We start from the raw sequence: 12,687 nt of genomic DNA, 5'->3' as shown, positions 1-12,687 counted from the left end.
TTTTATTCCACGTCCAAAATCAACCCGCAGACCTATAGACACATGGCACAGCTGCGTTCAAGTTCAAAGTAAATCGGCACTGAGCACGATCAAACAATGAAGAGGTGATCGCCTATTGACTGTGAGTGAAGGCTGAAGGCAGTGAGCTGCTGATAATGTGTTTTCTCTATGGAGACAGTTTGCTAGCAGGGTAGCGATGGTGAGAGTGGACTCTGTCCTCTGCCAAAACATCCCCAGTGGATGGATGTGTGTTTGTGTGATCCCCTCCTCTGCCACCTTCATGCAGAGCTCAGAATGATTTCTTCATTATCTCTGCTGCTCTGTTCTCAGAAACGACTGCATGGGACCCTCTAAAGGAAGACAGAAAGAGAGAGAGAGATGAGAAAAAAGAGGAGAGCGAGTTGATGGGAAAGAGTCTGTTAAATTCCATCTCCCCCAAAACAGGATGTGGAGACCCCGAAATGTTCCTTAAATATCCCAGCACAATCTGCGCCCTTTGTTCGACAGAGATAACACGTCTCAATGAGAACGGAGGCACTGTCTGTGACTCACTCATATGAAGGGGTTTATTCATAGTTTGTGTGTGTGTGTGTGCAGCGCATGAGTTTGTGTGTGAATCCCGACAGAAAAAGAGGAATAGAAAGGAGAGTCAGAGAGGGGATGAAATGTATATTTTTTAAAAGTAGTAAAGACTTTCTTGAAGATGCTGGAAGCAGGAGGGGAGTGTGTGTGGGTGGGCGTGTTCCAGTGACAAAGAGAGACAGAGCGGGAAAGGGTTAGAAAGAGAGAGAGAGAGAGATGCACTGTCTTGTTTTCCCGTGGGTGTACTGCAGTAACATAGTAATCCTCATTAATATTTATCTGGCAGGCAAAGTGGAGGGAATGATTAGCTTGAAAGAGAGAGAGAGGGAGTGAGTGTGAGTGTGTGTGTGTGTGTGTGTGTGTGTGTGTGTGTGAGTTCATGTGCATGTTTTCTTGAGTGAACACCCCTTTGTGCAAGTGTGTAGTATGTTAGAGCATGTAACACATGAACTAGGTCAACTTCTTCACTTAGGAGACTAAAAAGTCCCGATACATCAAAGGTTTTATGCCACCGTGTGTGTTTGTGTTTGCATGCGTGCACGATATTTTCATTTGAAGTATTCCAATCACCTATAGGACCAGAGAAACCGGCGCTCACGGCTAGTATGTACATTCTCACACATGGTGACATATAGAAGCTCCCTGCTTTCATCCCCTCTCTTGAGCCACATTAAGTTATGTTATTGATTTTTCCGCTTGCACCTCTAATACAATCACATTAAACCAGACTGATCGGAATTGAATTTCAGACCCGGGTCTATACGCATATGTCACTTACAATATCTGTCTGGCGTGACAGTGGTGTGGCGCCTGTGTGCCGAAAACGAACCGGTAAGAAAATTACACCTGCAAATGCCAGATGCCCCGGCTTATTGACATGTGAAAATTGAAGCAAAAGAAGAGGCAAAGTGCATGACTAGTACCGCTGCCAGCTGCTCACTCCACTCTAACTGTTTTAGGGAATTTGTGCGTCTCAGCTGAGAACGTTCTTGTGAATTTATAGTGTAGGTGACCCATTTCCCCCCACTGCTCTCTCTCTCTCTCTCTCTGTATTTCTCACTGACTTGCCTGCACTCTAGTATAACACGCCTGAGTGGAGATCAGAGAGCAGGAGGAAGATTGAAAGATAGCGAAATAGATGAAAGAGGAGAAAGTAAGAGGCTGCAGGAGAATTCATAGTGTAGGAGGAAGTGAAAGAGTTCATTTCGGATTTTGTGGAATCACTTCAATTGCAGGTTTTAGGTTGTTTATCATCCTCAATATGTGGACAGTAAGAAATGATCAAATAACACCTCACTATTTAACTCTCCATTCAATCTGTCCCCCACAGCACTGACTGTAAAATCCCAAACTGTGTCTTTTCCCTTCCAACTTTTTACTATGGTAATAGTCGACCAGCTGACGCTCTGTTCTTGTCTGTTTACATCACAGCGCCTGTTTGACCTTTCCCAGGATTCAGCGGGACATTGCAAACACACAGAATCATGGGAACGGTGCACTGCCATACCTAACCTCCCGCCTCACTCCTTACCACAACAAATATTTACACCCCTTGTAAATTACAGTCCCTGAGCGTCTTCAGCCAGCCCCTGATTCATTTTGGAAAATTCACACTATAGGAATGCCGCACATTCCTCATGGGTTTCTCAAGACACCAGCGAGAGCACGACATGAGGCCCTGAGGTGGAGGGATGGGAAAGTGGTAGCATGTGTTTGGTATAAAGTTAAGTGAATTTAAAAATATTTCATTATTGCGAATCTGGATTTAGTGACTGAGAAAGATGCATTGTTGCATTTCTCAGTGTGGAAAATCTAAAAAAATAACATTTTTAGTACAGTGTCGCATGGATGTAACAGTACTTGACTTGTTTTTTCAGTAACAAATGGTATGATACGCTCGTACATGCACGCACACTAACTCAGCAGTGCAGGAATGACCCCCCACATCGATAAACCTCACCATGAATCAGAGTGGGCTGCGAAAGGCCATTTAATCCACCTACAGCCAGACTGGGTTTGATATAAAGGTAGAGAATTACTGTACAGGACAGAGATATTGAATTTTCTATTGATTAAGTTTCTCCAAGGAAAGACTGAGAGGAAAGTGGAGGAAAAAAAGCATTTGGTTGTGTAAAACCATCAGACATTTAGTTTTTTTTCCGTTAAGTGTTATGACTGGCGTTAAAAAAAAATCCTCTGTGACCCAGAAGATCGTCGACATTCTGCTGGAGGTAGAAAAAGTGTGTCTGTGTTCGATTTCAGAATTATTTTCACATCCTCATCACACATTAACACAGCAAACATTGATCATTCAAGCTGTATTTTTCTTTGCGGTGCTCTTAAGCCAGAGTTTATAACAGACTGGCAAGGATTTACACAGGCGCTGTAGGCTTGGCACAGCTTGTAAATGGGGTTTGCATTGCCTCCATGTGGCCATTGTTGCAAATGGGTGTATGTAAGCAAATGTAAGACACAGATTCTTTGTGGATTGCTATCTCAAATAAACAGCTAAGTTTGACGCAATGCATTATATTTACATTCTTTGCACATTCTGTACAAGAGTATTGTGCCGAGTTGGCAGAGAGCAGCAGACGGGTTGATTATTCAGGATTTTTTTTTTTTTAGATGGGTCAGGCCAGGATACTGCAGCCTGGGAACACTGACTTAGAGGAAAATTGTGTCCTTTTTTTATAAACATTCCGGCTGAAATCCCAGTGCTGTTAGACAGTAACGTGCTCGTGTCTTTGGAGAGCAGATGTTTGAATTTGGTTACTGTAGCTCAGTGCATGTGCAGCATGGATATGCACGTGTGTGTCTTCCTCATAGATGCAGAATGATCTATAGTGTTCAGTGTGACCAGGTGTAAGAGAGGTGTGCAGCGTGTAATCACACCCCTCTCTCCATGAAAACTGAGACAGCGAGAGAGAAAGTGAGAGGACTGTTTGCTCTCCATGTGAGCTGCAGTGTGAGAGTGCATATCGCTTTAAAAACAACTACCAGCCAGGCAGACTAAGAGAGCCAGCTGCATTTCCTTAGTGGGAATGTTTGTGTTTGTGGTGCTCAGACTAACGGACAGAGGGTGCATTGCTTCAGTGAGAAGAAAGGGGACAGGAAGAGAGGAGGAGAAAGAAGAAAGAGTCAGCAGGGACCTCTGGCTGTGTGGGACAGAAGGACTAACAGGGTTTGACCTTGAGGAGGCATCAGACCGGTGAATCCCAGAGAGACAGGAGACCTGCAGGGACGGAGACAGGGGCAGCCTGGCTTACCTCTAGAGATGACCCATTTATTATCAGCTGGAGCTAAGTGGTATCAAGAGGACAATGAAGGCTAATCATGCCGTCTCATTACCTGGGCCTCTGTGGATTCTACCTGTAATGGCTCACCTGTAAAAAATAAAGATTTGTTTCCGTGATATCTGCAAATGACCCGCTGATAAAAAGTTTGTACATACCTCTGGAGGTGTCGTGGGTAGTCGGTGCAGTAATGGAGGCTGTCTTGTTGGGTCTGGATGAGGCGATCTGTACTCGGCAGGGTCTACCGTGGACTCTCACCTCCACAGCCATCCGACGGCTTCGCGTACATGCCAGGAACCTTCCTGGGCCTCTGCATCTATTGCACCCACACAGGTGTGTTTCGAGGCCACTTTACCAGGTAGGAAGGCTCAAATACATGCCGATGTTCATGTGCAAACCCATGCAATCAAACGGGCATCATGTACATCTTAAGTGATGTTTTTGCAGTGATGATATTCACAGCTACCTAGTATCCGTGTACATGCTCTGCCATCTGGTATAGGACACTAATAATGAGTGATTCCACACTTGTGTCATGGCTTGAGGCAGAAATGGAGAGAGGCGTGGAGGGGACAGATGATGTACTGTAGGCCAGGTATGTCCTTCAGGCAGTAGAGCAGGGCCAGAGACAGGGGCAGGGTTAAACATGACTGATTTGTTTCATTAAGCATGAAGGACAGAACTGGGTTGGATGTTGTGGCTGCGTTCTTGCCAAGTTCATCTACTGCCACTGCATACTGTTTCTTTTTTGTTGTTGTGTTCAGGATGCAGGATGCACAACAGGAAGTGGTGTTGCTAGGATCAGTGTTAAAGAGCTGGTAACTAAGCTGTCAAGCTGGTAAGGGTTTCTATGGACATCCAAAAGGGGGCACAGACACTGTTTAATAGGCTGTCTGATCATTTTACTGCCCCACACATTTAATGTAACTTCCTGGTAACTTACAGGACACTATATGTGCCAGTATGTTTCAATAAAACGAACAGTTTCTCTGGTTTACATTATTTTAACAGTGTTATTTAAAGGGACAGTGTCTTATGTGCCTTGTGTCTGTCGAGCTGTGATTCAGCAAAATGGATGATCAGTATTCACTTCACCACGTCTGAATTGGTACTCGGGGCTTTCATGGGGCCATTAGTATTCCCCAGGCATCTCACCTGCCCTGTATGCAGCTGGCACCACCAGGACCAACCCAAAAGGCTCATAGAGAGACTCGCCAGGCCTGCTGCTAAATCACAAAGAAAAGCACACACTGTACTGCATAACACAAATTCATCTCAGAGCAGCAGCACATACATGCACACAAAGAAAACAGTCAAACACACCATGTGTGCTTTCCTGTCTTTTTGCTTGGATTCCCTTTTCATTCTCAAGAGAGGAATAAGCATGATTGTTATTCTAACTTTTGTCTTCAAATGCGGCTTTATGTTGCCCCTAAGTTTAAGCATCCTGAGGGAGGGGAACACAATCAGAGGAAGCTGAAATAATTTACCCAGCCGTCCAAAGTCAAACCCATCCTTAACACCCCTTCTTGGTTCGACAGAGGCCACGTGAAAACACCTTTCACACAGAGCTCTTTTAAGGCTTTCTCAAACATCCTCTGGATCAGTGCTTTGATGGGCTACAAACAATATCCTTCCCCCCAGCTTGGTGGAGTGGTATGATCCAAGGTGGAGCAGTTAACAGTGGAGGGAGTTGCAAAGGCAGAGAAGGAGGGGTCAGTGTGTCAGGCTGCAGGATGGGGATATCCCTGGCTCACTGAGCTGCCTCTCTGCCTGGCTTCCTCTATTACTGTTAATGAGATACCCAGCCTCACACAACTGGCACGCACACAATAGAGAGAGAGGGGGAGAGGGAGCGCAGGGCTAATTCGGAAAAGGTCTTAACTGTGTATTTATATTTTATCAACCTGCTTTCTCTTTCTTCACTTCTTTTCCATCTTCTTCTTTCCTCATGAAATTAAAAAAACATTTCAGCTCCACTGCTCCGACCCAAACCTGCTCTCCCATGCCTCCCTTCCTATTTTTGGATTTTTTCCTACTTAAACTGCTTCTTCATTTAATTTTAACTGTTTCCCTTTGCTCTCCTTTTCAAGTCTCCTTGGCAAAGAAATCCATCAGCAGCAGTCCAATATGCTCATTCAGGACAGCAGCCCAGATATTTTACTGCACTCCAGTGTGTGACACATACTGTATGTCAAGGTGATGATTTTACACTCACAGCACTTTGCATGCTGTGTGGAGCAGCGCCCTGTGTGATTGAGCCGCGGTGCTACGTTAACCGGCAGACTGCAAACATTTGTGAAATGCTGTTTGCTCACACCGACGCGCACTTGTTTCTGTCATGAGAGAACGCAGCCGTGTGTTCACTCTTTCATACATCAGACTGAGCAATATTGACTCAACAGCCTCCAGTCACACGTTTTCCTCTGGTGGTGTGACCCTTTAAAGAGGGTTAGTAGCAACAAGCTCATGAGGGCAGTGCGCCGCTGTGCAGTGTTAGATAGTATGTGTGAGTAATTGTTTTGTAATTTCTCATGCTGCTTTTCCATCGGCATTGATTTCAGCGGTGCACGTTGTAGTCTTTCTCATTTTTCTCCCACCAGCCCAATTCTTAACACCCCACCCCATCCCAAAGGCAGGATATCCTGTCATGAGGACGGAGCAAGAGTGAAGACTGTAGCAAACACAGGTGGTTGGAGTTCCCCTGAGTCGCAGGAATTTTGTATTCACCTGCAGTCATCACAGTAGTGCAACTCACAAGACCTACTACAAGCCATCGTTATGTTTTTAAGAATCTGAAGTGACTTATTCTCAGCGTGCTCAGCATCCCTGTAGATGTTCTCCCACTTGACAAGATAAACATCCTAGATAGACTCGGTTTATTTCCTGTTACAGCGCCTGCAAATAAAAGCTGACAGGAAGCCGGTTCTCCTACATGGCAAATAAACTTCATTCCAAGCTGTTTCCTTGCAACGCAGTCCCACTGAAAAGTTTGCTACATATTTAAAATCCCACATTATATCACATTTATCATGCATATTCATTACACCTCGCTACTGCATTGTAGGCTTTAATGGATCACATTAAGGGTCGAAAGCCAGGCCAGTTTACTCCCACTGAGCTCATCTGGTCCTGTTTCCTGTGAGAAAAGCTCTGTCATGGCTTATATTCCTTTCCCACTGATGAATTCCATTATGATACGAACCAGCGGCGCTGCAACACATCCCTAAAATATCTAAGATACACAATCTTTCTTCTGTCTCAGTTCATTTGTATCTGTTGGGTTATTTCTTTTGCTTGTCTGATAAGCTGTGGGCGCTCAGTCAAACCGCGGTGTTTTCGAGAAAGTGGATTTCTAGAAAGATGAGTCCACTGCGATTGCCAGCAGCCTCGCCGAATCAGGTCATGGTTTTACTCAGGTCACTTTATTAGGTCTCTCTGACTCTCATGTTCAGTTTACCATCCATTTGTTCTGATATTTGTCTGGAACAGATGTCAGTAAATCACCTCACGACCTGCAGGCAAATGTCCAGAATGGGAAATCTGTGTCCTTGCTAATTCCTAACCTTGTTCTGTCCCTGCTCCCCCTGTTTTCCAGCCAAGTAGTTATTGGATAGAGGATGAAGCTGAACTTGTGACTTCCTACTGAGGAATTTTGATCACTATTGCTGTCTGGCAGCAATCTTTGTTCTCAATGCCAAAGTCAGGATCTGCATGTGAGAAAATCTTTTCCCAGAACCAGCAGAGAGAAGTTTGGTGGAGGGGAGGGCTGGAAGGCCAGAGCAGACATTGTCCCAATTTTTTTTTTTTTCCCAGTGCTTTGTTTGTTTTTTTCGCTAATTTTCAAATTTGTTGGCAACTAGCTGGAGGCATGTTTGTGTGTGATATCCCTACATAAGCTCACACATGAACACACACACACATACACACAAACACGCCTCTGTGAAATGTGTTGGTGGTTGAAGCCGTTTACAGTGTCTCCCTGGGGAGAAGGTCTTATTTGCATAGTTCGTCTGGAAAACATTTCCACTGCTCCATTCCCAGGTTTATCAAATACCCACTGTGTGAGTGTAAAGTGTGTGTGTGAAAGAGGAGAGGGGGCAAAAGGCTTGCTGGTGTCTGAATGTAAAAAAAAAAAAAAAAAAAAGCCTTGTGTGGAGATTCATCAGCAGTTGAACCGTAAGTTAGAATTTCCTTGCCACTCCATAAATCATAAATCATGATCACAGTTTAATCTGCGATCTGTATTTTGTTGATATAAATGTGTTTGATGAGTCTTGTTCTGATTTGCAGCCTTGTTTGATGTTAAATATTTAAAGCACAACACTCCTTCTCCATGTATATGAACATGTGCAATGATATCAGGTAGTTACTGCGATCTATAAGCTTCTTAGCTGCGCCAGAATCTAATTTATCTGGTAATGTGAGAATATGTCACTCTATTTGATAGGATGGCCACTCTCTTGATTAATTACAGGCGTTTGCATGCTCGCACACTCAATTCCTCACACGCATGCCATGCAGTCATCCCATAGGACTAATCCCTTGCTCTGGTTTGAGGCATGGTATCGAATGAAAACAAGATGGTAGTTCTACTTTGTTCAGTGGAAAACATCTATTATTGTTGCATCGAACAGAAATTATTCATTGTCTAAGAATTACTGACAGTGTTTTTGATTTCATATTCAAATATTGCCACATGTGAACACTTTGCCAGATATCAGTTGCCATGTTGGAGCACATTCAGATGTTAAACATGATAAAATACACGAGTTGCAATATCTGGTCAGTGTTTTATGGGCCAAGGTTGAGCAGCCTACATAATAAATCTGGATGGTATCCCTTTAAATCCTCTAAGTGTGTCTGAATCGTGGCCAGAGCCGCAACTGAGTGTCCAGAGCAGACATGATATATAAGGTTTTTGGAGGTGGTCCCCCTTCTATTGAGCAAAGCAATAGGTTTAACTGTGGCATTAGTGTTGGGGATATAAGAGCTTATAATGTTTTAAGTTCAGAGGTTGGGGATTCAGTATAGAATGGTAATCCCAACGGATTACTACGGGAATCTGGCGAATATCTGAGGAAATCCCTCACAGGGACTCCCAGATCCTCTATTTGTATGGATATTACATCCTCCACTAGTGAGTCCACATGTGTTTACCGAACAGCGGTTTAAAGTTTTGCATGCACTTTTAAAGTTGATTGACAGAATATTTCCCCGAGGCTAAATATTCGGAGCTAACTTACTGGATCTGTCACATTAGTGGTGAGAGTGGAAAACGTGACGCACAAATGTTTGGACAAAGTGAAGCTACGCCATTTGATTTCCCATGGTCCTTTGGAAAGTCGTGGTCAGCAACATGCAGCACTTAATTTGTCATATCAGTCATCATTTTAAGGTAATCCAAAACATCAAATGCCTCCCAACTGTCTGTCTGTCAGTATGCTGTCCTCTAGGCTGAAAGATCACAGACGTAATGTGTGCACGCTCACACAGGCTTTGAAACTCTCCACTGCCTGGATTTTTTTTAAGGTTGTCCAAAGCTGTAAAATACAGAACAAGCTTTTGACAAATAATTCCATCACTTAATGTTAAAAAATGAGCCCAGTTCTCATCTGGACCTTCGGCAACCGTGTGATTGATCAAGTGTTTTTATTTATTGAGAAAAAGCCATCCACCCCCCGCTGTCAGATCCTGGCTCTCCTTGAGGCCAAATGGAAGACATTCAATACCTTTTCTGTGACGGGATTCCCTTTGGACAAGAGGAATTGCACCCACACTCACATACACACACAGACCACATATACTTGCCAAAGGGCTCTCCCTGCAGATGAGCCGGGTCATTTTTCATTACACTGGCTCAGAGGAATCAAGTGTGTAGTAATGGAGCCCAGCCGCAATGAACCAAAGCTACAGATTGATAAATCCTGACTGTGGAGCACTGAGGAGGCAGACCAGACAGGCTGCAGGACAGAGCTTGTGGTGCAACTAATAGCTCTTTTTCACTCCTCTGTTTTTTATTAGACTACCTTAAACTACATCCTGGATGAAGATGAAAGCAGGTCTCAGGCTGCACCGTGGTCATCCTGTCACCTCTTATTTGTCATTTGGTTCTATTCTCTTTATTATGTTGCCTCGATTTCTCTGCCTGCCTTACTTTCAGTTTATTCCATTTTTTGTCCTTCCTGTCTCATTTACCCTTTTCAGACTCCTCCTCTGTGAATTTCTTGCCTCGCCATCTTCCCTGCTGAAGCACATGTTTGTTTCTCCTGTGTATACCTGTAACCGATCAAGCAGATAAACCCTCTTACATCATCTGAGCCAGTATATCCTGAGGGGGAGCTGGGATAGGTGGGAAGGGGGTGTAGCAGGTGGGGTTCTGTCTTCGTGAAATTTAAAGTATATGTTTACTTTTTAGAGCAAAGAATTCCCTCATCTTTGCCATCTTGGGATCATGATGCTGCCATCAGCTGGATTGAACCGCTTTGTGAGGGAAGCCCTCATCGCACGGCTTTTTACTTTAAGTCTACACCCCTGAGCCGTACCTTTGCCTGTCACATTGTCTTAGCATTGTGTGGCAGCGCCTCCTCCTCTAGTTGCCCTACATTTCTGGCAGAGTGTACATGGCAGAGAGACGGCTAGATCTCCCAGAAAGTTGCCATGACAACTTTTATTTGCATCTTCGTCTGGCGAGCATGGGGCATTGAGGCTGGTCAAACATTTATGCGCATGTGCTTGTGTGTCGACAATGCAGGATGTTTCGATGCCACTCGCCTAAAGAAGTGAATGGGTTGAAGGGTTATTATGTAGGTGGAGGCTCATTGAGCTACTGTAAAGCCAGTGCGTTGTGTGATGTTGTTTTTTGTCGGTCTCTCTAATTAGCCTGGAGGGTCTTTGGACCTACATGCATTACCACACACACACACACACACACACACACACACACACACACACACACACACACACACGCTCACACACAAGGACAAAATCGGCAAAGAAAAGATTATTTTGTTTTTACCCCAAGCTCTCCTCCACCCTGCTGTTCTGGTTTCAGGGTACATGTTTAATAGGCTAGTAGAATACATTAGGGCTGTGACACAGACACACACACACACACACACACACACACACACACACACACACACACAGGATTTTGTAGACAGCACTGTTTAATATTCAGCATGCTAAAGGATTCGAGTGTTTGGTATTCTATCCAGTTACAGGACAGGGGATAGAGGCCACAGGAGTTCAACCGCTCTGCAGCACACAGTGCCCTTGAGTTTAGGCCACAAGCTGTGTGTAAGTGAATTTGTCTGTGCGTGTTTGTGTGTGTGTGTCTGTGTGCGTGTGCAAGAAAGAGAGAGAGTGAGAGTGTGTATATTGTTTACTTGCTTATAAGCAACCAAAAGAAAGACAGAAAAAAGCAAGAGAGACAAAAAGAGGTCAAGGAGGAAAATTCATCAATCAACATAGTTCAGTGGGTTTACAAGCTAAAAGAGAATGCACACACACAAACACACACACACGTTCAAACTCATTGTCTACATTTATATATAGGATACTGTTAGCACTGCAGAACCAAACACCCCACTCTATGCCACTGTCTTTCTGCATGCGTTGCCAGCAGTATCAGTGAACACAGGGTCACTCGGGTCTACAGTGATTTCTCACAGTGTGAATTATAGATGAAGAGAGAAGGTGTAGGGGTAAAAGATCCTTCCCCTGTGAGTGACTCTCGTTGACAGTCCACATCCTTACAGATCAACCCCCCTCACGGTCGCAAAGACTGTTTCATTGAGATAAAAGACATGACATCACTCGTACCTATTTGTCCTGACCCTCGGTGCTTGTCGGCACTCTGACCACCCCTCTTTCTGTCGCCTTTGTTCCCCGTCTCTCCTTGGAAGATGCTTTAATTACTGAAACAACTCAGATCCATTTAATCCGAAACACAGAGCAGATGTGTGGCACACACAAAATATATATAGCCATTATATAGCCACACGGCCATTGTGCTCTTGGTGGCTTTATCAACCAACTGCTCCCTTTGGATTGGAATTTAAGGAATGTCCAATCTGTGTCAGTAAAGGGCAAAGCTGACCAGGAAAAGTAATCTGATAGTGAGGACAGACATGGACAGAGAGAAAATTAGAAACTGTGGAAGAAATGCGGCTTGTCCGTCCTTAGTGGAATAATCCCTTTTGACTATTTTCAGTACAGCTCATCCTCGTGAAGAAGCAAAACAGTCTAAAAGACATCAAGTACAAACATGCACAAACTGTAGATAGCATGCAAGAACGTGGCCTGCGCACACACTAACCACAGCGGCCGGTGCTGCTATGCACTCAAACTGACACACTGTGGCGCTGTATCATCATACTGTGCACTTGAAGCTTCTTGGCTGTCATCACAAGGGACATTTGCTGTGGTTCTGTTGTAGAATTTAGTGTTTTAAATATAACTACAGACTCTCTATGAGTGCCCATGCACACGTGTACATCTATGCGACCCAGTTTTTTTCTCAACCATATAGATTTTGCCTCAGTGAAAGCAGAAACAGCAGAAAGTACAGTTAAAATAAGAGAGTAGAATGGATGAAGAAAGCAAAAGAAAGGAAATGGAACAAGCATAAGGAGGATGCAGTGGCTTTCATGTCCATTAGCAGCCTTTTGTATGAATTTGTTTCTAATTGTCAGCTAAGTAAGATGTTTAATTTACAGTATAGAACACCGCTTTACAACTCATCACTGTTACAGGCACAATATAGCTGGTTTTCAGAAAAGTATTTGATTATGTTTGAAACAGACAATGT

General features: G+C 44.0%; 1 protein-coding gene across 7 annotated transcripts in view; it reads left to right on the top strand.

The window, feature by feature from the left end:
• frmd4a (FERM domain containing 4A) overlaps window positions 1–12,687 on the top strand; it is a 103,607-nt gene that overhangs the window by 50,835 nt on the left and 40,085 nt on the right. For 2 of the 7 annotated variants that reach the window (XM_035945692.2, XM_035945696.2), the window contains exon 1: window positions 4,051–4,233. The exons of the other annotated variants lie outside the window; for them this stretch is intronic. In XM_035945692.2, coding sequence (XP_035801585.1) covers window positions 4,066–4,233 — 168 coding nt within the window. In that variant the 5' untranslated portion in view covers window positions 4,051–4,065. Of the gene's footprint in view, window positions 1–4,050; window positions 4,234–12,687 lie in introns of those variants that run through there. 7 annotated transcript variants of the gene reach the window in all.

This window comes from Amphiprion ocellaris, chromosome 3 (assembly GCF_022539595.1).
Source record: "Amphiprion ocellaris isolate individual 3 ecotype Okinawa chromosome 3, ASM2253959v1, whole genome shotgun sequence".
Classification (NCBI taxonomy): domain Eukaryota; kingdom Metazoa; phylum Chordata; class Actinopteri; family Pomacentridae; genus Amphiprion; species Amphiprion ocellaris.
The sequence above is the reverse complement of the archived record's forward strand: the minus strand, read 5'-3'. Positions and strand labels throughout refer to the sequence as shown.